Here is a 27,568-nt window from a genome sequence, read left to right on the forward strand (position 1 = left end):
CCGACTCTATCCACCACCAGGAAGCCTCCCAAAAGAGCTCTCGCCCTGTGGACGACTCGGAATCCCTGGAAAAGCCGGGAGGGAGTCGGAGGCGCCAGCCCACTGGGGAGGTGGCGCTGGGCGCGCGGGATGCGCGGGGAGCCCTGTCTGTAGGAGCCGCACAGTGCACTGCTGCGCGCTGGGCAGTGCGGGGAAGCGCCGCGGGAAGGAGCGGCTCCGAGCAACAGGTGCAGCCCGCAGCCGCTCCGGGAGCCAGGGAAAACGGCCGGCGAAGATCTGGAGCGGTAAGGCGGAGAGAAGGGTCTTTCCACCCGCGCGGCTGCAGCCGGCGGATCCCTCTTCCCGGGCTCCGTGGTCGCGCAGCGGGCGGAGGCGCCCGGGCAGGGGACCCCAGTGCTCTCGAGATCACCGTCCCTTCCCGAGAAGGTCCAGTTCCGGGCTCCCGAACCCACCCTCTCTCAGAAGGTCGCGGCGCAAAGACGGTGCCACCAGGCACGGCCACCGGATCCCCGCTCCCGCTGGCTCGCGCCTCGGGGGAAGCTCAGACTCCCAAACTCGCACTCTCCGTGCTTTGCGCCGGGACCCCCGGCCACCCCCGGCGTCTACTATCCCGCCCTCCCTCCCCGCGCGCCCCGCCGCTCGCCGGGACAGCCCCGCGGGCCATGGAGCTGGCGGTCGGGAACCTCAGCGAGGGCAACGCGAGCTGGCCGGAGTCCCCCGCCCCGGAGCCCGGGCCGCTGTTCGGCATCGGCGTGGAGAACTTCGTCACGCTGGTGGTGTTCGGCCTGATCTTCGCGCTGGGCGTGCTGGGCAACAGCCTAGTGATCACCGTGCTGGCGCGCAGCAAGCCGGGCAAGCCGCGGAGCACCACCAACCTGTTCATCCTCAACCTGAGCATCGCCGATCTGGCCTACCTGCTCTTCTGCATCCCCTTCCAGGCCACGGTGTACGCGCTGCCCACCTGGGTGCTGGGCGCCTTCATCTGCAAGTTCATCCACTACTTCTTCACCGTGTCCATGCTGGTGAGCATCTTCACCCTGGCCGCGATGTCCGTGGACCGCTACGTGGCCATCGTGCACTCGCGGCGCTCCTCCTCCCTCAGGGTGTCCCGCAACGCGCTGCTGGGCGTGGGCTGCATCTGGGCGCTGTCCATTGCCATGGCCTCGCCCGTGGCCTACCACCAGGGCCTCTTCCACCCGCGCGCCAGCAACCAGACCTTCTGCTGGGAGCAGTGGCCCGACCCTCGCCACAAGAAGGCCTACGTGGTGTGCACCTTCGTCTTCGGCTACCTGCTGCCGCTCCTGCTCATCTGCTTCTGCTATGCCAAGGTGCACGCCGGTCGCGGGGCCGAGACGCGCGAGGGAGGGCGGAGGGCCGGTGGGGGCCCTGGGGTCTCAGTGTCCCGCGGCCCTGCCGGAGCCTTGGCGGCAGCCTGGCCCCGGTGGTCCCCACTCTGGCGGCGCTGGTACGGATCTGTGCAGAGAGGCTTCCTGGCCGCTGCTGGAGCGTGCCATTGGCTTGCGCAAGAAAGTTACTTGGAGTCTGAGAGATGCTGGGGAAAGTTTGCAGTTCACTTCGCATGGTCCGGTAGAACAAGTTTCTCCTCCCCTCCCCTTCCTCGGCCCTGCGGCCCTTCAACGCCCCCAGGTTGCCTGGGCGGTAGGTAGGCGGGCGCTGCCGCATCCTTCCCGGTACAGCAAACCCCGCTCGGTTCCAGCAACTCTTCAACCAGATCAGCTGCTCGGGGAGGTTACAGCCGCGGCGCTGTGGGACCTGAGGAGAGCTCTGGTGGTCACCAGAGCGCGGACCTTTTGCGAGGGTGACGGGTCCCCACAGCTCCCTCCCGGGCTCTCAGCTGGCCGTGGCGGGGAGGACTCGCGGGGCGGCCCCTCTCCCCCGGGGTGCGCAGTTTGCCCTCGCTCCGAAGGCTTTGCGCACACCGGGCTCTGTGAAGCCGCTGCTCCCGGGGACAGAGCTTCGAATTTATTTTATTCTGAAGCTTAGCTTTGTAAACCCAAGTGGGAAAAGGGTGTTTCTTTACAGAGTCTTGACCGCAGGCTCCAGGAACTTGGAATGGAATGGACTCGAGCTTTCGGCTTCCCCATTTCAATCCTTTTTAGAAAGGTCTCCTGAACAGGGTGAGGTGGTTGAGGCGGCGGATCTTCACCCTAACTGTAGCAGAGGCACCGTCCACGCGTGTGGGAGATGGTTTTTCCCTTTGTACAGCCGGGCAGAGCTCAGCACTCACATTCTTTTTCTCATTAAGTCCACAAGGGTTTGAAGACTTTATACTGATCAAAACGTCTTCAGCCTTTGACATACGTGTTTTTATTTGCGTAAACGGGAGCTTATTTTAATAATCAGGTGATGGCGATTCACGGGGTAAACCCTAATGTGCGCAACCTCCTCGCTCCAGAGCATCGCCATTTGAAATACAGCTGTTACCAGTTCCACCCGACTTCACCGCTGTCTCTCATTCTGTTTCAATAAGGCTGTGACTATACGACCACAAATAACCTGACTAGGTAGAACAACTATCAGTTTTAATACTCAAGTCACAAGGTATTTTTTATCAACAAAAGTGTTTACTATAAGCCACCTGTTTCCCCCCACCTATTTCATCTATGTAGATTGTGTCTATTTTGAATAATAATATTGCTGGATATTATCTGAACGGCCTGCACCAAAAGGTTAAATATGAAGAAATACAGTAGCACTTTGGGAGGCCGAGGTGGGTGGATCACCTGAGGTCAGGAATTCGAGACCAGCCTGACCAACAAGGTGAAACCCCGTCTCTACTAAAAATACAAAAATTAGCCGGGTGTGGTGGCGGGCCCCTGTAGTCCCAGCTACTCCGGAGGCTGAGACAGAAGAATTGTTTGAACCCAAGTGGCGGAGGGTGCAGTGAGCCGAAATCGTGCCACTGAACTCTAGCCTGGCTGACAAGGGAGTGAGACTCTGTCTCAAAACACCATGACCACCACCACCACCACCACCACCACCACCACCACCAATATAGTAGCAGTAAGGGAATTTGGAAAAGAACTCTAGCTTAGCTATTTGGAAAATGGCTGGTTTATTAATGTGGTCTTCCGCAGATGCTAAACAAAGGCTATCTTACATAGCACAATTATCTGATATGTGCACCATCTCATTTAATTTGCACAACTCTGTGGCTTGGAGCTATTTTATTATTTACCCATATTTTATTATTTAAGGAAAAAGAGCTTTGGAAAGGAACACCTGACCCAGATTATGAAGCTGGTGAATGATTCTGGAAGGATTTTAACACAGGGATTCCCAGTCTTCTGAGGACGAGACAGTTGGTGAGGCCTTGAGGACATTGAAGTCTGAGATTGAGATTCTTAACATATATGGCTGTTAAGTTCCTAATTACTGTGGAGAACTGAAGCACATGCTTCCTTATTTCCCCAAAGCCTTCAGGGAGAAGAGCTAAAATCTTCATACTGGAAATGACAAAGTAAGATTTTGGGAGTAAATTGGGCTACATTTCTGTCATTTGCAAGTCTATAAAAGTCCCACAAAGGGCAATGTTTAGAAAATAGTTTTAAAAAAATTTTTAATGAATACACGATCATTTGGATTTTTTTATATGGAAAAAGTTTGCTTCTAAGCATAACTGGAAAAATATTTTGAATTCAGCATAATATTCATAATATTTGCAAGTTAATTTCAGGGCTGTCATGGATAGGTGGAGATTCCAGTTATTTCAAGTTGATTTTCTTTGGCTTAGGCATTAGGTGTGCACCATCCAGTTAAGGATTTTGCTACTTGAGTATTAGTTTCAGGATTAGCTGTTCCTCCAAACCCCAGGTCTTTTGGATAGCCTGAAAAAACACAGATGGCTAAAAGGCAACCTGAGGTTATGATGCTTTAAATAAACAAAAAAAACTTAAGACAATTGCATTGCAGAGTTGCCTTTTGCCTCCAAATTCTCACAAGTTTGTAAGGGAACAGTCTTTTGCACCAGAGAGTTTCTGGGAAACTCATCGAATACATGGGTGGGAGGATGAGTTGAAGCGGTCTGCCCAGTGCCCCCTGAAGAGCCCTCCAGAGCCCTCCCCTCTGCTGCTATGGAGCTGTTCTTCACCAGGTCTGTGCCCCTCGCTCACTTCCCTTACAGTGAATTACTGTCCAGAATCTCCTTGGTCTACCATGAGGATAAACTCAATGGGCCCACTCGACTAAGTTACTCCGAATCCCCAGGATGTAGCCAGCAGGACCTGGTTTGGTTTGAGCTAGCACCTTCCTGTGCACACTCAGAAATTTACAGACTCACCAAGAGACCCCAGTATGTTATTATCACTCTCAAACATCGTCATACCCTATCATGGTACCTGCATTCTTCCTCCTTTGCTGCCGAGACCTTCAGTGGGGTGCATCATAATATATCATTCTGTGCTGAGAGTAGGAGCTATTGAAGAGAAACAGAGCTAATAAAAATAGACTTGGGTATTTTCTCCATTGACCATTTAACAGCATTCAACATTCTTGGGTGTTTTGAAGTGGCTGAGCTGTGATCCGAATTCCTTTTTGGAAGGAACAATTGGAGCTCGGCAGCGTTATGAAGCTGGTCACATTTGGACATTTTGTTGTGATTTGTCCAGGTGTCCCTCTCTGATTTTGCTTGTGCGGCCTCTCCTGTTGTCTCTCCTGTGTCCTCAGTGACCAGTGTTGTCCTGTAGTTTCCCATTGGGACGGCTGCCACTGAGCCATCTAGGCAGTCCTGTCCTCTTGGGCAGGGTCCTGCCTCCTCCAGCCCTTTCCTTCCCCTTTGAAACGCTCTCATTTGCTCCTGCAGGAAACCCCTGTTCTGTCGTTGCCTTGCATTCAGGTTTTGATACTCCCATTTCAGCTGGTAGAACAGTAAACTAACACCTTGTCAATGTATTGAGTGTTTTCCCAAATGCTCCTGCGGCACGTAAACACTTGTTTTGTTGCAGATGTTGCTGAGTCATTTCAGGAAGTGGGAAGCATTTCGGTAGCGGAGAGAATTTAAAGTCAGAAATTCACGTCCCTGGGGTGGCTGCTTGTTCACCTGCATAGGGCCTGGGCAGCTGGTAAATATATCCTGTGGCTTCCAAGTAGGGTGTGACTAATTGCTCTGAAAGTGCCTCATCTGGCTGAATGGAGCAGGCTTTTGCAATAAGTTCAATTCGATTAAATTATTTCCATGCTACAGGGAACAAAGAACTGGTTGGAACATGGCTTCTGGTTCCTTGAGAGACTTCTCAGCAATCTACAGATGATCTAAAGCATTAGTCACCCTGGGGCTAGATTTTCTCTAGATTTTTCCCTCAGATGGGATATAGCAATGAACTTAAGTAACAGTTCTGCAGGCTTGACAATGTTGTCTAAGACCAAATATATGTTGGAAATTCCTACATCTAAAACCCCACATTTTCATATCATTTCTCCTGAGTATTACACTGGCAAGAAAAGACAAAAATAGTTTCTTTAATTGAGGGAGTCAGTGTGTTTCAAGGAGATTCCCTGACAGGGACATTAATTGTCAAACCTTGCAAAAATGTTCTGTAAATCATCAGTGACGCTGAATCCCCAATAAGTTGTCTGAAAGCACAGCACAGTGGGTAGGATTTGAATAAAGAATGAAAGGAAGCCTGATGGGAGGTGATTTGCCGTAAGGAGAATTGCAGTGGAGGCAGCCCATAAGAGAAAGGAGAAAGAATATTTTGGCACAAACGCTGGCAATATTTGGGTTGGCTGCACTGAAGAAATGTCTGATGATATTATCTTCATTTGTTTACTTGCCTGCTTTCCGCATCAGATGGTGAATTTCGGAAGGGCAAATCTCTAGTTTTTCGATGCATCCAGGATCTAACTTTGTGCCTGACATGTGGTAGGGACCTGGTGTTTGTTAATATATGGGGTCCTGGAAGAAACCAAGGAAGACAATAGTGTAATAAGCACGCCTGAGTGGGTCATGGCATGGCTGTTTCTGGGCAAAACCCCAGAGCTCCATGCCCTGGGCATTCTCTGCAAACAGGTGCTATGGCTGTGAACTTGTCTGGCTGTGCATCAGCCTTCCTGGCTGCTCCTAAGTGTTAGAAAAGAATGTATTTGGCAACTCATGTTCACTGTTACCTAATCACCTAATTTGAGTTTTTATTTTAATGATCTTATAAATAGTGATGTTACCATTTCAGCATGTCAATAATTGTTAATGCAACATAGGCAGTGGGTTATGAGAGGTGAGGCGAACTGATTTCAATCGTCTGTGTCTTTCAGGTCCTTAATCACTTGCATAAAAAGTTGAAGAACATGTCAAAGAAGTCTGAAGCATCCAAGAAAAAGGTAATGATCACACATATATATATATGTTACTTTTCAGAGCTTAGTTTACCTTTGTTTTTTTACTTGTCCTCACGTCCATCCAAAGCCTGTAACATTTAGGACCCTTGGTGAGGCTAAGGAGGTTTGAGATGAGCCTCCCACCGTTAGGATGGGAATGGAGGGTCGGCCTTGGCAAGGGCACCGTGGGTCACTCTGTGCTGCATTCAAACTTAGCTGAAGATCTGGGGAGATGAGGAAATGCGGATTCTGCTGATTCTGCCCCTCACCAGGAGGTGTGCTTAGGTTGACTGAGACAGAGTGCAGAGTGCAGAGTTGCTGACATGCACACTTAGAGGGAAAGTATAGTCATTTTGTTTTATGTTTACAATCTCTGATGTGATTCCGAAAAGCCCTGGTTTGGTTCTTGTTTAAGACAACGTTGTTATAATCACTCCCTAAAGCAACCAGAGTGCTGGGCTGTCCTTGCATCTTTCGCCCACATGTGCTGACTCTGAGCCGGCAGGTAAAGACTGAAGAGTGGACAAGGCTGAAAGCAGATTCCTCCCGTTGCTAACTGACTTTCTCATCCCCCAGCCCTGATTTAAACAAGCTTCTCCTGAGTGGTATTACAGCATCTGACTTATTGATGGTCATGACATTCTACATTTTGGGGGAAAACTATTTCACAAATCAAGGTTAAATTAACTCTTACTCAGAAAATACCTATATAGCTTCTAATTTTAGGAAGTAGAATGAGATTATTAGGCAATATGATTAAGGAGTAGGAAGTTATAACCAGACATTTTAACCCAAAAGTGTAATAATAACATCTTAAAATACCTTGTTTTTTTCTTATATTTATTATGATCAATGACATACATAATTTATAGAAATTATAGTTTAGATCATGTTTAATCATGTTTACTTAAAAATTCTACTTGAATAAAGGACAGCTTTTCCTGACTTTCCTTCTTTATGAACAGTAATGTGGCTAAAAAGCCATCTGATAGTCCAGAGTCAAAACCAGTGGTAGAGAATTGGTTATAGAGCACAAACATTAAGACTTTTTTTTTTCCTGGCAGCAAAAAATTAGCTTATGTTAGAAATGCAATCATACAGTTTTTAGGATAACCACCTAAGAATACAAGGTGCAATATAAATAACAAGACCATGTTATGGCTTTATTCCATTGATCCTTTCTTACATCTGAACAATTATTATGAATATTTCATTTTAGGCATCTAGGCCCCTGATTAGAGCAGCTGACCAAGTGCTAAGTTATATGAATGGAATAAACCCTATAAGTTGGTGCTTTCCTCCTCTCTTTTTAGTGATGTGCTGTTATGGTAGAGATTTTCCATTTTTCTGGTATATCTATTTATTTTTCCTCTGAGTCACACTTCTTATTTCTAAGAAAATGGTTCTTTAAAGACAATTAAGGATAGTTTCTGACTTCTCCTAGGACAGTTATTTTTAGAGCACCTGCTCTGTGTAGGACCAAGCTGACCCAGGGGATTCTAAGAGGAACGGGCTCCGCATGGAAGCCAACATTGTAATGGAAGAGATAAGTGTGTAAGTCCCAAAGGCCTGTTCAAGGGGGCAGTGTTTGGAGCATCAGGGAAGGGAGAGGTTAATTTCCCTTGGGAGGGATTGAGCTCGTCAAACTTTAACTGGGAAGACGCCATTGATCTGTGATAAATGTTTGTTAATGATTCAAAAGATTTTATGCTTACCAAAAGAAATAAAACCAAACATTTATTTAACATTTGCTGAATCTTACTTGTGTCGATGGTAGTTTTAGTCTCCATATTTGAAAAAGTATTGGAGAGAAATTGTGAAGGTCTCAGAGAAGAACAAAATACTTAAAAAATAGGTCTTATAAAAATGATTAGAAAAGCTTCTATTTTATTTTACAATAAAAAACCTAAAGATCAGTGATTAGTTCAGTAATTAGTTATATACACATACACATATATACACAAATATTTAGATTTATGTGAGTATATGTATGTATAATACATATGTGCTTACAGATATACATATACTAAATATATCTATATAAAATTATCTTTTGCTTATTCTTACCATGAGGATCTAGCATTTGAAGAAGGGATGAAGATTTTCTTTTTCGTTTTCACAGCCTCTGACCCTTAACAGCTACTGAACAGATGTCAGATCTTTGTTGATGTATTTAATTGCCTCCTTGTTTGCATAGAATAAATAAATGTGGTGGTGGTGGTGGTGATGATGGTGGTGGTAGTGGTGGTGGTGATGGTGGTGATGATGGTTATGGTGGTGATGATGGCAATTGTGATAGTGATGGTGGTGGTGGTGGTGGTCATAGTGGTGGTGGTGCTGGTGATGGTGGTGATGGTGGTGGTGATGGTGGTGATGATGGTGGTCATAGTGGTGATGGTGGTGGGTGGTAGTGGTGGTGACGATGGTCATGGTGGTGATGATGGTGGTCATGGTGGTCGTGGTGGCGATTGTGGTGATGGTGATGGATGGTGGTGGTGGTCACAGTGGTGGTGGTGTTGGTATTGGTGGTGGTCATGGTGGTGACGATGGTCATGGTGGTGATGATGGTCATGGTGGTGATGATGGTGATCATGGTGGTGATGGTGGTGATGTCGGTTGTGATGGTGATGGTGGTGGTGGTGATGGTGGTGGGTAGTGATGGTGGTGGTGGTCATAGGGGTGGTGGTGATGGTGGTGATGATGGTGGTCATGGCAGTGATGGTGATGGTGGCGATTGTGATGGTGATAGTGTTGGTGACGATGGTGCCAGTGTTGGTGGTGACAGTGGTGGCAGTGGTGGTGGTGGCAATAGTGATGATGATGGTGGCAGTTGTGGTGGTGATGGTGGTGATGGTAATGGTGGTGGTGGTGTGTGTGTGTCTAAGAAAGAGATGGGAGAGAGGAGCAGAAAAAGGGTAAGAAGAGGGTGTGAAAGCAGAGGCGTGACGAGAAGGGAGGTGGTAGAGAGAGGGGGACAGAGGCAGGAGAGGTGAGACAGGGGAAACTCGGGAAGGAAAGCAAGAATACATGGCAACTTCCCTGAAGACAGGAACTGGGTTGGTCCATCGTGGGTATTTCCCCAGGTCTCAGCACAGAAAATTGCTACTGGTGCACACGTGTTCATCATTTGATTGGTAATGGAAGATGTGACAGGGATTTGGATAGTTTGCTCATTTCAGCTCTACTTGTTTCCAGCCCTTTCTCTCAATGTATAAGTAAAGTTCCCTTTCTCTGCTCTGTATCCACTGGTCTTAGTACGTTCAGGCTGCTTTAAGAAAATACCATAGTCTGGGTGGCTTATAAACAATGGAAGTTTATTTCTTGCAGTCCTGGAGTTTGGAAGTCTGAAATCAAGCTCCTGCAGATTCAGTGTTTGGTGAGGGCTGTTTTCTGGTTCATAGATGGCCCCTCCTCTCTGTATCCTCACAGAGTGGAAGGCGAAAGGCAGCTCCTGCGCCCTCTTTCATAAGGGGACTGGTCCCATTATTCGTAGGGTGGGAGATGTAAGGCAGCTCTCTGGGCCTCTTTCAAAAGGGCACTAGTCTCTGTGTCCTCATAGGGTGGGAGGTGTGAGGCAGCTCTCTGGGCCCCCATTCATAAGAGTACTGATCCCATTATGAGGGCTCCCCCCACCTCATGACCTAATTACCACCCAAAAGCCCCACCTCTTAATACCATCACCTTGGTGATTAGGTTCCAATTTATGAATTTTTGGACGGGGTGGGGACATAAACTTTGAGATGGTGCCGCCGACCATACAGGGCTTTCCCGTTGAGAGTTATAATTATTATGGGGTGGGTAGATTGGTCTTTCATGATAAACATGCTAACAGTTATTCTCCATGTTTGGAGAAAGTGCAAAAGAAGAATAGGATTTCTACTGCAGGAATAAAGTGCTAGGATTGATCACATGCTTTTCTTAAACTCTGCTAGACATAAAGAAATGTTTCTGCTCAAAGCTGATTGTTAAAACCTTGGAAGACCTCAAAATGGGATAGACACCCATACTGGATGGTTGCTTCCTGGAGAAAATTGGATTAAAGGACCTCTTGATGTCCTATCAAGCCACTGGGTTCTTTTAATGTTTGCTTTTTTTGTTGTTTCTTTGGCTTAAAGTAATTCAGTAAGGTTTTTGGATGTCATTTATACAATTTGTGAGGTTTTTTTTTTTTTTTTATCATTCTCACCTTTTATTCAGTTCTTTTCTCCCCAGCCAAATTCCATTAGACATATTGTGAGTAAAATTCTTTGAAGAAAGAACAGACATCTCAGATGATTTGAAAAAGAGCATCTCACAATAAGAAGAGAGACTAATATTTTTTCAGATACTTTCAGCAGAAGGAGCACAAAGAAACCATGCTATTAAAAGACCTAAACTCAAGTGTAAGAAGAATTTGTATAGAGATTTAGCACATAATTTTAAACAATAATTTTTTCTCCATCAAAAGATAATGTTGATATTCTATATGCTAAATAGACAAAGGAGGGAAGCAGTGCACACACAGGGGACATGCCCGTCTGACGGAGACGGAGGACCCTGTAAGAGAGTAGAAAGAATCACGTCATAAATAAATTTTAAAAATCAGCCTCATCCTCCACAGAGGGGAGTTCTCTATGTTACTTTCTGTGCGCTGTATCCACTGGTCTTAGTCTGTTCAGGCTGCTATAAGAAAATACAACAGCCTGGATGGCCCATAAACAATGGAAATGTATTTCTTGCAGTCCTGGAGTTTGGAAGTCTAAAATCACCCTCCTGCAGATTCAGTGTTTTGTTACTTTCTGATGTTACTTTCTGATGTTTCCATGGGAAAGACAGGAAGGAAGTGGCTTTTCCAGCCCTTTCTAAGGAAAGGAGATGCTTCAGCCTTAGGGGTTGATACTAAGCATTTTTTATTGCCTTTAAATTGAGGTGGGTAAGACAACTTTCCTTTTGTTGTAACTTTTATGTAATTCATCAGTGGTTCTCCAAACAGTTTCTTGAGCTCCTTTTAAATTTATTTTTAGGGATGGGGTCTTGCTTTGTTGCCCAGGTTGGGGTGCAGTGGTGTGATCATAGCTCACTGCAGCCTCAACTTTGTGGGCTCAAGAGATCCTCCCACCTCAGCCTCCTGCATAGCTGGGACTACACGTGCACACTCCTGCACCCGGCTAAGTTATTTGAAAACATTTTTTAAAGGTGGGGACTCAGGATGTTGTCCAAGCTGGCCTAGAATGCCTGGCCTCAAGTGATCCTCCTGCCTCAGCCTCCCAAAGTGGTGGGATTACAGGCATGAGCCACTGTATCTGGCTGAGCTTTTTAAAAAGGCAGATTCCTGGGTAACTAGTAAACTCTACCAATTGCTTTAAAGCCATAAGAGATGAGGTATAGCTATCCGAATTAAAAAAAAAAAAAAAGCTTTGCACTGGTTGAGGATGGGCATACTAACCCACTTAAATCCCAGGGTTGAAATTAGTACACGTGCATTATTTTGCCAGATCTTTAACTTTGAGCGTGTCTATGCTATCTATGCTAGGCATATATTATTTCCCGAGTTTGACAGTGTGGAGCAGTAGTAAATCAAGAAAGATGGTTTTCCACTGGCATGGAACTTCTTGCCCCGTGTCCCATCTTCTACCAGCATCCGTTGCAAGGGAAGAATGAAGACAAAAATCATCTACTGTTTTCAACCATGCACATGGGTGTATTTGCCACATTGTCGTTGCTACGACTGAGTTGGACTCACCTCAAAGATAGCAGGACCAGGTGCCCAGGGCCTGTTTGCAGGGAGTTGGCTTTTACCAACCAGGAGGCCTTCAACTTCAATGGCCTGAGATGCTTGATAAACAAGAAAATAGTAATCCCCTGGAGATATTTAGCTGGGAGGATAGTCAGTGTTGACAGGCCTTCTATTAAACTCTTTTGGGAACAATCTGAGACAGATGATATAGTTTATGCAAATACCCATTAAGCCTTCTTTCCTGATATTTATGTTGCAAACTGTAATTCCATCTCATTTCAAAGCTGCTGGTAAACCAAGAAAAAGAACCTGATTCTTATCCATGGCTCTAAGAGCAATGGGACTAGTAAAAATTAAAAGGTAAACTTGGAATGAGTCACAGACACACAAAGTTAACAAACACTGCCAGAGAAAACACTCCAGCCTCAGGGCACACTACCATTTGCCCTGTGGATGTTGATAAGGCATGGATCTTATCAGTAAGCTGCTGGGATAGATTTCTGCTTTGTACTTAGTAAAATTGTCTAAAAGAAACAATGAAATGCAATACCCGGAGGGTAACCATTTTGTGACATAGAGAGATGGTCTGACTGTCTTAGAAAGAAATGATGATGTTTTATGTTCTATTTGTAGGTATAATTATATCTAGATTGTTTTGATTAAATCATCTGAGAATGGCATTTCTCATCCACTGATGGATAAATGGATTGATAGAAGGCACTCCCTTAATATATGTGAGCACATTATCTGCTTGCTTTGTGTGTCATGCAATAAGTGGCTTTAATATGTGAGCTTGTACCCTGTAAAACCCGTACTTAGATTTTTATACCTGAGTTGTTTGTCGTGTTTAAATAGATGAGGCATGGTCCAGGAATCGTTTCATTGGTTCATCCTATTCTTAGCGGAGGAAGTTGAGGCTCAGGGAGTTTATGACATTTTGCAAAGCTCATACAACCAGCTTATGGCATGGCCAGGTGGGAACACAGACCTGCTGTCAGTCCTGGGGTCTTGTGCAATCCCTGGTGCCTCTCGACAGGGAGCTTAACTCTCATCTCCTGTCCACCTCGCTAGTAGGATTTGTCCTGGCCTTGATCTGAGATCTAGCCCTCCCTCTACTCTCTCTGCCTGGATCCTGGGCACAGCTTCCTGGCTTCCAGTCTCCCTCTTTGATAAACATCATTTCACGTCTTACTTTGCTACCTCATGTCAATCCTTGAAGAGCTGGCATCTCATGCGTTATAGTCTGGTTGTCATTTCTATTGCAGTGGGACTCCAGTTCATGGGAAGTGATAAGAAGAGTCTTTTTGGCCAGGCGCAGTGGCTCATGCCTGTAATCCCAGCACTTTGGGAGGCTGAGGCGGACAGATCATGAGGTCAGGAGTTTGAGACTAGCCTGACCAATATGGTGGAAACCCGTCTTTACTAAAAATACAAAAATTAGCCAGCGTGGTGGCGCACACCTGTAATCCCAGCTACTCAGGTAGGTGAGGCAGAAGAATCGCTTGAACGTGGGAGATGGAGGTTGCAGTGAGCCGAGATTGTGCCACTGCACTCCAGCCTGGGTGACAGAGTGAGACTCCATCTCAAAAAAAAAAAAAAAAAAAAAAAAAAGAAAGAATCCTTTTGCTATGTAGGATTTCCCTTCCTAGCAGTGTGGAGCTGTGGTTCCCACTGCCCTGTGATAGTCCTGCAGGGTGTGAGGTCCATGCAGGATCACTGTAGGAAGTCCTGTGTCCCAAGGGAAAATCTGTGGTGGGACAGTGCTGTCTCAGTCATGGAGTCACTTTCCCATGTCTTAGTCTTCCCTCCATGTGAAGTTATAAGAAAATTAAGGCTCTGTTTATTTTCATTCTTTTTCTCTTTCTCTTCGTTCCCCCCAACTTTTCTTCTCCCACTTATCCATTTTAGAGTATTTCTGTTTAGAAAACAGACTGGTGGCCACAGGTAAACCCTTCACCACATCTGTATGCTGTGATGGGAAGGCCAGGGGAGGGGGTCTGCTTTCCTGCTCCATGAAACCCAGTGAGGCCTGGGAAGAGAGTGGGTATATTAGTCTGTTCTTGCACTGCTAATAAAGACATACCCAAGACTGGGTAATTTATAAAGAAAAGATGTTTAATTGACTCACACTTCCACAGGGCTGGGGAGGCCTCAGGAAACTTACAATTATGGTGGAAGGGAAAGCAAACACGTCCTTCATATGGCAGCAGGAAGGAGAAGAATGAGAGTAAAGGGTGGGAAAAGCCCCTATAAAACCATCAGATCTCATGAGAACTCATTCGCTATCATGAGAATAGCATGAAGGTAACTGCCCTCATGATTCAGTTACCTCCTTTTGGGTTCCTGCCACCACACATGGGGATTATAGGAACTACAATTCAAGATAAGATTTGGGTGGGAACACAGAGCCAAACCATGTCTTACTGCTCCTGGCCCCTCCCAAATCTCATGTCCTCACATTTCAAAACACAATCATGCCCTTCCAGCATTCCCCCAAAATCTTAACTCATTCCAGCATTAACTCAACAGTCTGAGTTCAAAGTCTCATCTGAGACAAGGCAAGTCCCTTTTGCCTATAAGCCTTTACAATCAAAAGCACGTACCTATTATACTTCCTAGATACAATGGGAGTACAGGCATTGGGGAAATACAACCATTCCAAATAGGAGAAATTAGCCAAAACAAAGAGGCTACAGGCCCCATGCAAATCTGAAATCCAGTGGAGCAGCCAAATCTTAAAACTCCAAAATGATCTCCTTGGACTCCATGTTTCACGTCCAGGTCACACTGATGCAAGAGGTGGGCTCCCATGGCCTTGGGTAGCTCCTCCCCTGTGGCTTTGCAGGGCATAGCCCCCTTCCGGGCTGCCTTCATGGCTGATGTTGAGTGTCTATGGCTTTTCCAGGTGCAGGGTGCAAGCTTTGGATGGATCTACCATTCTGGGGTCTGGAGGATGGTGGCCCTCTTCTCACAGATCCACTAGGTAATGCCCCAGTGGGGAGTCTGTGTGGGGGCTCTGACCCCACATTTCCATTCTGTACTGCTCCAGCAGAGGTTCTCCATAAGGACTCTGCCCCTGCAGTAGACTTCTGCCTGGGCATCCAAGCATTTCCATACATCCTCTGAAATCTAGATGGAGGTTCCCCAACCTCAATTCTTGACTTCCGTGCACCTGCAGGCCCAACCTCATGGGTAAGCTGCCAAGGCTTGGGACTTACACCTGCTAAAGCGATGGCCTGAGCTATATGTTGGCCCCTATTAGCCACAGCTGGGACACAGGACACCAAACCCCAAGACTACACAAAGAAGCAAGGCCCTGGGCTTGGACATGAAACCACTTTTCCTCCTAGGCCTCTGGGTGTGTGATGGGAAAGGCTGCCATGAAGACCTCTGATGTGCCCTGGAAACATTTTCCCCATTGTCTTGGTGATTAACATTTGGCTTCTCATTACTTATGCAAATTTCTGCAGCCTGCTTGAATTTCTCCTCCAAAAATGCGTTTTTTCTTTTCTATTGCATGATCAGGTTGCAAATTTTCCAAACGTTTATATGCTTTGCTTCCTTTATAAACGTAAGTTCCAATTCCAAACCATCTCTCTCAAGTTCAAAGTTCCACAGATCTCTAGGGCAAGGGCAAAATGCCACCAGTCTCTTTGCTAAAGCATAGCAAGAGTGACCTTTACTCCAGTTCCCAAGAAGTTTCTGATCTCCATCTGAGACTACCTTAGCCTGGACTTCATTGTCCATATCACTATCACCATTTTGGTCAAAGACATTCAACAGTTTCTAGGAAGTTCCAAAATTTCCCACATCTTCCTGTCTTCTCAGCACCCTCAAGGCTCTAGGAAGTTTCAAACTTTCCAACATTTTCCTTCTTCTTCTGAGCCATCCAAACTGTTCCAGCCTCTGCCTATTACCCGGTTCCAAAGTTGCTTCGACATTTTTGAGTATCTTTACAGCAGTGCCCCACTCTCTGCAGTACCAATTTACCGTATTAGTCCATTCTCACACTGCTAAGAGACATACTCAAGACTGGGTAATTTATAAAGGAAAGAAGTTTAACTGACTCACAGTTACACAGGGATGGGGAGGCCTCAGGACACTTACAATCATAGCAGAAAGGGAAGCAAACACGTCCTTCTTCACATGGCAGCAGGAAGGAGAAGAATGAGAGTGAAGGGTCAGGGGAAACCCCTTATAAAACCATCAGCTCTCCTGAGAACTCACTGTCACGAGAACAGCATGAAGGTAACTGCCCCTATGATTCAATTACCTCTCACTGGGTCCCTCCCATTATGTGTGGAGATTATGGGAATGACAATTCAAGATGAGATCTGGGTGGGGTCACAGCCAAACCATATCAGTGGGATTGCTGCCAGCTCACGCTCTGATGCTTCCCCTCCCAATGTCCAAGCATGCTCTAAAATATTACAGCCTGGACTATGTCTGAGAGAAAGAAGTTACTTGAGTCCTAACCTTTGGCCAAGAGGCTGAAAGGTGCACCTCTTTGCGCTTTTTTCCTATGAGAAGTAAACTCGCTGGTGAAGTGAACAGAAAGCTGAAGCCATCGAACAGAGGAGGCTGGGGAAGCACTCTGTCCCTTCACGCCAGGGAACTGAGATGGAGGTTTTCTTATGGCAGCCTTTATTGCCCACACAGCTAGCATAATGCTTCTTGAGAAGCAGCCCTGTTGTGTGCAGACAGGGAAGTGTGGCTTTTGATGACCAGAATTTTCCCTGCACCTCAGCTGCACAGTGCATGGGCTGGGGAGCATGTCGGCCTGACTGCCAGCCCCAACTTTGCATTCAGCTGTGGGACACTGGGCATTTGCTCTTCCCCTCCTGAGTCTCAGTTTCCTCATCTACAACCTGTGGGTCATGACAGCATCTGCTTCATAGAGTCGTAAAGGACATTCGGTGAAATAATGCATGTGGTCCCATCATCGGTCCACTAGTTTCGATGGCTCTTTTGTGACCATCGCGGCACTAGAGGTTGTGTGTGGGTTTTGAGCTGCACTTGTTAGAGAACAATCTGTTTGAGGAGGGAACCAACTGACTGGTTTGTATTTTATAGTTTAAAAAATACTAGACTCCCGTAATTAAAGCATTTTAATAAATTAGATCATTGTCTTTTCTTTGAATCCAAAGACAGAGTTTTCAATTAATCACAAACTAAGCTATCTAGCTCTTGTCTTTCAACATGTGTGGAACAGACGAGGTTGCCCTGAGGCTTAATTCCAGTCCCATAGGTTTGTGGCCAGTGGAGGAGGCCATGGCCATGTATACAGGCACATGCTTGTTGAGCATAGGAGGTTGATGTCCCCTCCTGTTGAGGTCCCTAACCAGCGATGACTTCCTCCTACCATTTGCTCAGTAGAAATCACAAAAGAAACACGAAGACCCTGCCTCTGATTTCTAAGTATTTCTGATTTAGGAGCAGCAAAGAAAGAGTTAAAATGAAAGAAAGCAAAAGGGACTAATTCGGTCCATAGACTGAAACTGAAATGAAACACATCGCTGCATCAATTAATTTGGCCTTGAATTTGCCAAAGTTTAACGAGGAGAAATAAACACTTACACACCTGCTCATAGAAGTGACTATTTGGAGCAAAGTCCAGCGCTCCTCCGAGATGCATTGCTGGTGATACAGCTGCGGTGGATGAGATGCTTGAACAGTTTTGCTAGTTTAAAAGTTACAGTCTCTGACTTTGTACTTTTCTAGTTCCATGACTTGAAGCATACTTCCTATAATGCATTTCACATATATCACAAAATTATTACTATGGAAGGTAATGACAGGTCTTGGAGAAGTTATGAACAAAATTATTATGGGGAGTGAAGGTTAACACTTAAAGCAGATGTAGTATCCATTTTTGATCTCATGAAAATATACACAAAATTAGCTTAGGATGTATTTTAAAATGCTGGATTCTTTTTCTGTTGTAATCAATGAATTTCCTTCCTTCTTCTTCTCCCTTACCGCCTCCTCCTCCTCCTCTTCTTTTCTAGACTGCACAGACAGTTCTGGTGGTGGTCGTGGTGTTTGGAATCTCCTGGCTGCCGCACCACATCATCCATCTCTGGGCTGAGTTCGGAGTTTTCCCGCTGACGCCGGCTTCCTTCCTCTTCAGAATCACCGCCCACTGCCTGGCGTACAGCAATTCCTCCGTGAATCCTATCATTTATGCATTTCTCTCTGAAAATTTCAGGAAGGCCTATAAACAAGTGTTCAAGTGTCACATTCGCAAAGATTCACCCCTGAGTGATACTAAAGAAAATAAAAGTCGAATAGACACCCCACCATCAACCAATTGTACTCATGTGTGATAAAAGATAGAGTATCCTTATGGTTGAGTTTCCATATAAGTGGACCAGACACAGAAACAAATAGAATGAGCTAGTAAGCGATGCTGCAACTTGTTATCTTAACAAGAATTCAAGTCATTTTAATTAAATCCCACCTGTGTTAAAAAGTACTTTGATCCATTTAGGAAATTCCTAGGTCTAGTGAGAATTATTTTTCAATTTCATTTTAGTTCTAAATTATGTTTCAGAAACAAACGACAATGCTGTACAGTTTTATTCCTCTTCAGAAATGAAAGGGAACATATATATTCCATATATATGTTCAACTCTTCATAGATTGTGAACTGGCCCATCAATATGGTCAGGAATATTTGCAGTCTACATATTAAAGCCAATTTATTTAGAAAAAAAATTTGAGCTTTAATTCTTTAATTTTAAGAGAAGTAATATTGTGAACTATGTATTTTAAAATATGATCATGGACACACAATGATGAATTTTTTGGCCATTTACATAGACATATCTATTAAGTGGAAAGAAGGCTTTCTGAAGTCTGTTTGCACAGGTGGCATTTGCTTCCAATTGTAGCTAGCGCACAGAGCTTTGGAAGCCTGTCGTTAGGAGATACAGTCGGTTTACCTCAGGAGTCAATTCAGTGTTGTACTGGTGACCTGGGATGCAGTAGTAGGCACTGTTGATTCAAATTTATCCTGTGAAACTGGCTTTATAGAGTTAACAAAACAGAGTCAGAGACCACTGTCTTAACAGTGGAAGATGCAAATAAGTTTTTGAGAATAAAACCGGATTTTGAAATTTTACATTAGTACTTGACAAAAGTTTTCATTTTGCCTTGAATGGAACCTACTAAAAAGAGATGAAAAAAAATCAGCGAGGTTGATGTAGATAATAATTTCTATGGGACCAAAGACTAGACAGAATTCAGTAAGTCACATGAAGTAATGGTCATGCCTGTACATAAAGCATATTTCATGTTTGATTTAGATGACATTCAAAAAAAATCATGGGACTGAATATACCTAGGGGTATCCTATCTTGTACAAATGCATGCTTTTTCATTAAATTTGTAATGATGTTTAATGAACATTTCCACCAAACATTATTTCCTCTAAAAATGTTAATTTGGGGTTAAAACCATCACCATTTGAATTTCAAATGTAGTTTTCATGACAATTTTATATTGATGTGTGTTTACAATGAGAAAATGGCATGAAAATATTAAATTATCTTGTATCGGAAAAGTACTTTTCAGACTGTAAGACTTTGATATGTTTTAGGAGGCAACAAAAGCAAGAAGTTTTTTTTTTTGTTGGTTTGTTAAAAAGGATTTGGCCAGGCACAGTGGCTCATGCCTGTAATTCCAGCACTTTGGGAGGTCCAGCTGGGTGGAATGTACTTGAGCTCAGGAGTTTGAGACCAGTGTGGGCAACATGGCAAAACTCGGTCTCTACTGAAAATACAAAAATTAGCTGGGTGTGGTGGCGCACGCCTGTAGTTTCAGCTACTCTGGAGGCTGATGTGGGGGATCACCTGAGCCCGGGAGGTCCAGGATGCAGTCAGTCTAGACTGCACCACTGCACTTCAGCCTGGATGACACAGTAAGACTCTGTCTAAAATATATATATATGTGTGTGTGTGTGTGTGTGTGTGTGTGTGTGTAATGTACCTCTGTGCCAAATCAGCACTCCACATGAAACATCAAATTTTAGATAAAAATGCAAACTTGACATAAGCCTTTGGCATGCTAATTTTTTTAGCTCATTCACTTACTTTCACTAATCATATTTCAGTGACTAGTGTTTACATTTGCAATGTTATTAATAACTCTCTGGATAAAAGGAAAGAAAAACGTTAGAAAGATTTTGAAGTGATGTATTATGTTTGTTGACTAGAAGAAGAAATTGTGTTTATGTGTAAGTGAGGGTCTTAAAGAATATGTCCTTTGCATCGAATGTTTTTTGCACTTTATTCAAATATATAGGAGCAGAAAAATTTTATCCTGACGATGATACTTCCTGTGATTTGTGGAACTTGAAGTTGCTGTTGCAAACTCCAGAACAACTTCTTTGGGTGTGAATTCACAAAACTGTGTAAAGAAGTGCCTTCTTGTTGTGTTTGAGTTTGCATGAATGGAAATGATTTCTTGCACCATGGCTATTTCTTTGTTTTCTCCTTCTGATCTGTAAGCATATAAATGGAAGTATTTAAAAAAATACTGTAGCTAATGTTGCTATTTTCTAGAGGCATGCCGAAAATGTGCTGTGCCTTTGGTCCTTCCCAGATGCTACTGGCACGTCTGAAGCTTGAGGCATGGTACAAAAGTAATAGCTCGCACTTGAAACCCCCCCCCCGCACTTTGCTAAATGTAAATGCTAATTGTTGCATTTTACAGTTAGATAGGATATACTTCCTGCATATTGTCATTCTAATCAATTCCTCTTACTCAGAGTTTTGGCTGAGTCTACTTCTAAAACAAATTTTGATAGGGATAATGATATCTTCTGCAAAGATCTAAACCTGTACAAAATTTTCTGAATAAAGAGTTTCAGAAGAACTCGTAAACAGAATGAAATTAACCAGAGAAGTATAGGAGCGTGTTGCATTTGCCAAGCATCTGCTTCCCAGCTAGATTTCCCCCTAATATACAATGACCAATTCTGAAGCACCTTCTTTTCCGTCACTAAATAAAGACAGCTTCCCAAGGACACACTCTTTCTCCCAGCATCAGGTTGAGGGAGAAATATTGCGTATACCTTTGAAGTCAGGCTGCTTGAAACCCACATTTTCAGTTTACTTCAAAGAAAACTGATGCTTTCTAAGTAGATTTGGCTGTCTCGGTGCCCAAGGCAGCTGTTATTTTCCTAGGCTTTTTGCTTTCACATAAGGAGACAGGCTTTGGGATATTTAGTGGCTGAAATGCTTGCTGTTTCACATGCATAAGCAACCATTTCAGTGTCCTGCTGATGAATACAGTGATGTGGATGGAAACGTTTTCTTGTCCTATATCCCGGGGATAGGAAACAGATTCTCTGTGCTCTTCTGACCGGGTGTGTGTTCAGCAATATGGGGGACTGAGGCCATTTTCTGAATACTTTAGGTAAATTACTTTTGCTTTTAACTAAATTGTTTTATTTTACACATTGGGAGTAAAACCATTTACTGCCCCATCCCAATCTCTTGTGCTTTTATCTTTTTTATCCTAACTCACTTCTATCCAGATTTCCTCTCGATAATATTTACCACAGATAAATTCCTCCTTCGGCGCAGATATAACAAATCAGAGTCGGGAGGAGAGGTGCTTAAGGAACTGCATGAGTCATGCAAGGCTCAGAACTTCTTGTGGCTCAACTCGAAATCATATTGCATTCCTGCATTCTCCCAGATGCTTTGAGGCAGTGCAGCGATCATTCTAATATGTTAACCGAGACCCAAGATCTCAGCAGGAGAGGACAGCTTATCCAAGCATCCCTTTCCTTTTCAGTCATGGCCATGGCTATCTGTAAACACCAAAATGCTCATGCTGAAGCAGCATTACATTGAGGAAAATAACCTGTTGGGCAGCTTCATCATGTTCTTGCTTTAAATGATTTATCAAATACATGTATGTAAACTACAAAGTCACTAACTGCGAAAATACATCAATGTGGCTACTTCCTCTGGAAAGTTACTGTCTAAAATTTGTAAATTTTAATCTTCACTGTTGCACATATTTTCCATGTCTTAAATTTGTAAGTGGGTTTCTATTAAAGGTAATCATATTCTTCTTGACCATTAAAAATGTTGCATGTAAGGCTATTTCTCAAGTAGATGTTAATGACTTGTTTATTGACTTACTTATTTTAAAAGCTGTATGTAGTAAGAACAAGTAGGTGGTTTAAAATTCAGATAGTTACATGTTGGCCTGGAAAGAACAAAATTATGAAATGGTAATTATATCTGATTTTATTTAACCATATTTTAATATTTTCTCTTTTAGAAGTGGAAAAGTTGAGCCTGAGGAAGAATTTAAAATGCTTAAGACATCTTTGATGGGGGCTGTATTTGCATTAGGCAGAGGTGTCTAAGGAGAGTGTATCGTGTATTGTGATGCATTAGCAGGATGTTTTGTTCATCGACTTGCGAAAGTGCTGTGGATAATAGATGGTGGTTTCTTTTCTTAGTGTGGCGGGTTCACTCACATTCATGTTTTTGACTTTAGCTGCCATCCTGGGGTTCTGAGGGCAGCATGTCTGTTTGACTGGGCAAGACCCTCACATACCTTGGCAGGCCCTGGCTTTCGCTTCTCTGTGGTGCCTGGTGCTACTTACAGTGCTGACTCACGGGCAGATGCTCCCCATCCTTCCCCATAGGCCCTGTTCCCGCATCCGATGATTCTCAGGTTTTGTTCTAGGTGGAGAAATAGTGGGAGAGGCCATAATCGTGAATGATGAATAAGAAGGGAAGGTGGGGCCGGGCGTGTGACTTATGCCTGTAATCCCAGCACTTTGGGAGGCTGAGGCGGGTGGATCACCTGAGGTCGGGAGTTCGAGACCAGCCTGACCAACATGGAGAAACCCCGTCTCTACTAAAAATAAACAAAAATTAGCCAGGTGTGGTGGCACACATGTGTGATCCCACCTACTCAGGAGGCTGAGGCAGGAGAATTGCTTGAATCTGGGAGGTGGAGGTTGCAATGAGCCTAGATTGCACCATTGCACTCCAGCCTGGACAGCAAGAGTGAAACTCTGTCTCAAAAAAATAAAAATTAAAAAAAAAAAAAGAAGGGAAGGTGGCCAGTGAGGGTTTTATCTTTGTATTCACTGGAAATAACCTCAGCTGAATTTTCTCTCTGCATCTTTTCAATGTTGGCTCCATTTGCCATACTCAGACAACTGCTTGAAGAGCTGAACTGTTAGCTCAAGATTTTGTTGGCACTGTTGGATAGAAAGCCTCTCCTTTTCTGCTGGAGAACAGATTTCTCAGGCCAAGTTGTGTAGCTCCAAATTCTCCGCAATTAGAGAAGGCACAGTAAAGAAAAGATCCCTTGCTGATGGAATGGACTGGAACTGAGCTCCACTGTTTAAATTTTTGACTCTCAGGTAGTGGTGATCATTATGGTAACCCATGAACTCGGATGAATTTTGGGGCCTGCTGTGGGTTTTCTATGGGACACCATATACCACAGTACTGTATTTCAAAATATTGGATATTGATTATGAACACTGGAACTATTTATGTGTCATCATTCCAAAGACCATTGTGATCTATGAAGCTCCTTTATTTATTGGCTAGATTGCCCAAAAACAAGTGAGCTTGTTTTTGACAGAAGTAAATTTCTTTGTCTTCTTTTTTTGAGGTGGAGTCTCACCTATCACCCAGGCTGGAGTGCAGTGGCACGATCTCAGCTCACTGCAAGCTTCGCCTCCCCAGTTCATGCCATCCTCCCACCTCAGCCTCCCGAGGAGCTGGGACTACAGGCACCCGCCACTGTTTGTGGCTTGTGAGCTTGTTTTTGGGCAATCTAGCCAATGTGTCACATAATGGGGAAAAATGCAGATGGTCCTGTGGCTGGTGTGAATGAAGAATGACCTGGGCCCAACATAGAACTTTTCCAGTATGGTGAGCATCAAAGTAGGCAGACATCCAAAAGCCAAGTGAAGGGCAGATAGATCCCCAGGTGCCACCCAGGCTCTGCAGGCAAAGCTCTCAGGGCCCCATATGTGTTTGTGTGGCCTGCACTGTGTAAGTGTCGTTCCCTTAGGACTTCTGCAATGGGATACCAAAGATGACGTGTAAGGCCTTCAGTATATAATGGACTTGTGCCAAGTACCTAAGGGTTCATCGCCTTGTTTGAGGAATCGCAGAGCATCATTTCTGATTGGTTCTTAGAGCCTGCATCTTGTACCACTGGGACTTCTGGAGACCTCTGGGGACCGTTGACTATGCTGGGAGGGTGGAGAAATGAAGCTGATGGCAGAAGCAGGCTCCCAGCTCCTCTTCTTCTGCTCAGCCAGGTGATTCTTACCTCCATTGGCCTTTGGATGTCTGCGTAATAATTTGTTGAGAATCATTAGAGAACAACTAATCCAAAAAATCTATCATCTTTTATTTGTGTTGACTTTCTGATTACACCTTCATTCACTCTTTTATTACTCATACACATGTCTGTTTTTATTCTTCCCTACTCTTTTCTTAAAGTTGGTCATATTTCTACACTTGAGATCTTCCAATTTCTGTGAATGTTGAGGGGTTCACAAAGTGGCTTGGCCTCAGACCTCTATATCCTTGTTGTTCTGTTTGGACTTAGGACTTTTTTCCTGGCTATCCTGCCAATACTTTTCCATCTAACAGAAACACAAGCTTCATGAGCAAGTTATTTTTATAACAGATCATGTGAGCAATTCCTCCATAGCATTGGTTGTAGAACAGGTCAGTTGGCATGTGGCCTCCTGAGGGCCTTGCATGGGGTTCTGGACCCAGCGGGGGCCACATCTCTGAGAATTCGTTCCCTGTGGGTGTCTGGGGTGCATCGTTACTTCTGAGATGTTATGACTCAGCAGATGAGATTTGTCCGTCTGCTCAGTGAGAGGAATTCCAATGCTGGGTCTTGACTCCCGCTGCAGGGAGCTCTCTGGGCCCGGGCATGTTGGATGGAGTTGTGACGGGTGTGCCTCCCTCAGACTTACTCTGGCCAGGAACTGCATCTGCTCCTCTAAGGAGATTTGAGCAGGTGAATGGAGTTTCCGTCATTCCCGGTCTAGAGTTCATGTGTGAAGGTCAAATATAGGTGGGGACTTGGCAGCACACAACTCTGAGTGAAAGACACGATCAGCGTGATAGACAGGTGTCTTGCTATGTGACTTGCCATTGCGGTCACTGGTTATACAAAGTCTCCGTTTAGAAATAGCAAAGATCCAAGAAAGCAGAAGAGTGGGGGTGGGAGCGGGGCTAAATGTGTTGCTCTTCAGTGGAAATCTGCCCATTTTGTTGGAAAGAAAGGAAACAGGGTACACAAATGCTGTTTGGGAACATTGTGTCAGGATCACCTAGCTTTGACGATGAGAGTGTTTTTTAAAACGGAAACCATGTCATTTTCCTTCTAGAGAGAATTTCCTGGTATGTCAATGTAGCTTCAGAAATAGGTCTCAGTGTTCTGGCTCAGGGCGAGTTACAAAAGAGGCTTCGGTAGCGTCCTCAGGCCCGCGTGCCCTATGTTCTTCACAGCCTCATGGGGCCTAGAGGAACTTTTACATGGTAGACACTGAGTGAATACACAGATTCCTAGATTTGAGATATTTTCAAAATAGGGCTAGCATGTATAAAGAATCAAACTTAGTCATTCCATTGAAATAAAATTGGATTATAATTTAGAAATATTTATAAGCCAGAAATGGATGTGTAAATGTTAGTTTTCATATTTTGGTTTTCTAAGAGTCACATTTTATTGCCATATAGCACAAAATTTGACAATGAGGTATAGAAATCCAAAGTTTTCTTGGATACAATTGAACAAATCTTTTAATCTCTTCAGTTCTATCTGCCTAAGTGAGGAGAGTAGTTGTGGAGCATTGTAGAAAGGATAAAATGAACATTAGGATACTGAGGGTTTGGTCTGAATTCTGTTTTTTCATTGCTACTGGAAGTGCTGTCTTTGGTATCCTCATGCATACGAGAAGGATTTGGAAAAGGTCAGTGAGTTTGAAACTGGCTGCACAGTTGAATGAGCTGGGCAGTTGAAAGTACCCGTGATGCTCTGGCCTTACCTTAGATCAGAGATTCTCATATTTTATCAAGCATCAGAATCACCTGCAGAGCTTGTTGAATGCAGATTGTTGGCCACATCTCCAGAATTTCTCATTCAGTAGATTTGGGATGGGGCCCAAAGATTTGCAGCTGGTCCAGAGACCACCTTGTGAGATCTACTACCTGATTTAATTGGTTTGAAGGTGAAGGTGGAGTCCAGGCTTTTTAAAATAAATAGTGTCTGTATTTTCAGAGCAGATAACCAATCAAATTGAGCAGATGGTCTTTTAAAGTCTAAGCTTCTATGGTTCTGTGAAAAAAATTGTTTACATGGAATTTAAATCATTCAGAATTTTTATTGCTTACATTGATCAGATCCATAAAATATCTGTTTAACTATTACATTACCCTAGCTACAGAAATTTGTAAGTTTTCAAAAGCATGAAGGAGTTTAATAACTTGTAAGACTTTCAGAGATTGTTATAATTTTTGCCTCAAAAAAATAAAATAAAATAGCTTGGTGGAAAAGAGCACCTATGCATTCAATTTGTTTCCCTCAAATGCTAAGGGTTAAAATAGTACTCAAAATTGTTAGATGTGAAGTTTTGAACCCAGTGTTTAAACTCAGTGTTTAAATATTTGCATGTCTTTCTATGTGACTGCTAATTTTTAACTACATTATTATCTCTAAGAGATAAATAAACTTTCCCTGTACTTAAAGTTTTTAAATTAAGTATCTTCTGATAACATAAGTAGTATGAGTAAGGAAAAAAATCTATGTGTACTGTATTTTTAAATTTTAATAAGGTGTGATATGGTTTGGCTCTGTGTCTCCACCCAAATCTCACCTTGAATTGTAATAATCCTCACGTGTCAAGGACCAGCAGGTGGAGATAATTGAATTATGGGGCCAGTTTCTCTCATACTGTTCTTGCGATAGTGAGTTCTCACGAGATCTGATGGTTTTATAAGCATCTAGCATTTCCCCTGCTGGTACATTCTCTCTTCGCCTGCTGCCATCCATGTAAGATGTGACTTGCTCCTCCTTGCTCTCTGCCATGATTGTGAGGCTTCCCCACCACTTGGAAATGTAAGTCAATTAAACCACTTTCTTTAGTAAATTGCCCAGTCTCGGGTATGTCTTTATCAGTAATGTGAAAACGGACTAATACAATGTGATTGTTTAAATGCTGATATGAAAGCAGTGCTGAATGTGGATCTTCTTATGCCAGATACTGTTATAATTATTCTCTAGAGAGCTGGCCATACAATTTATCTCATTATTTATAGATCTAGCATGAATGCCAGTAAGCTGACAAAGCCAAAAGCCAAAAACTAAGAGTTTGTATTAATCCAGTTAATGCCAAATCTAGTCACCCTCCATCATCCTACCTCTGTGTTCTGCATGAAATATAATTGGCCTTTGTGATGGAACCAGTTTTCTTGCATTGAAAATAAAATTTGTTCCTCAAAA

The 27,568-nt window shown here is 43.9% G+C and overlaps 1 protein-coding gene across 1 annotated transcript; it reads left to right on the plus strand.

Moving 5' to 3' along the window:
• Nucleotides 1–662: 662 nt before the first annotated feature.
• On the plus strand, nucleotides 663–27,568 carry GALR1 (galanin receptor 1). The gene is made up of 3 exons (XM_523975.7): nucleotides 663–1,328; nucleotides 6,271–6,336; nucleotides 18,058–27,568. Exons 1-3 carry the CDS (start codon nucleotides 663–665, stop codon nucleotides 18,373–18,375), a joined length of 1,050 nt encoding a protein of 349 aa, XP_523975.4. The 3' UTR covers nucleotides 18,376–27,568.

Source organism: Pan troglodytes, chromosome 17, assembly GCF_028858775.2.
Source record: "Pan troglodytes isolate AG18354 chromosome 17, NHGRI_mPanTro3-v2.0_pri, whole genome shotgun sequence".
In the NCBI taxonomy this organism is placed as follows: domain Eukaryota; kingdom Metazoa; phylum Chordata; class Mammalia; order Primates; family Hominidae; genus Pan; species Pan troglodytes.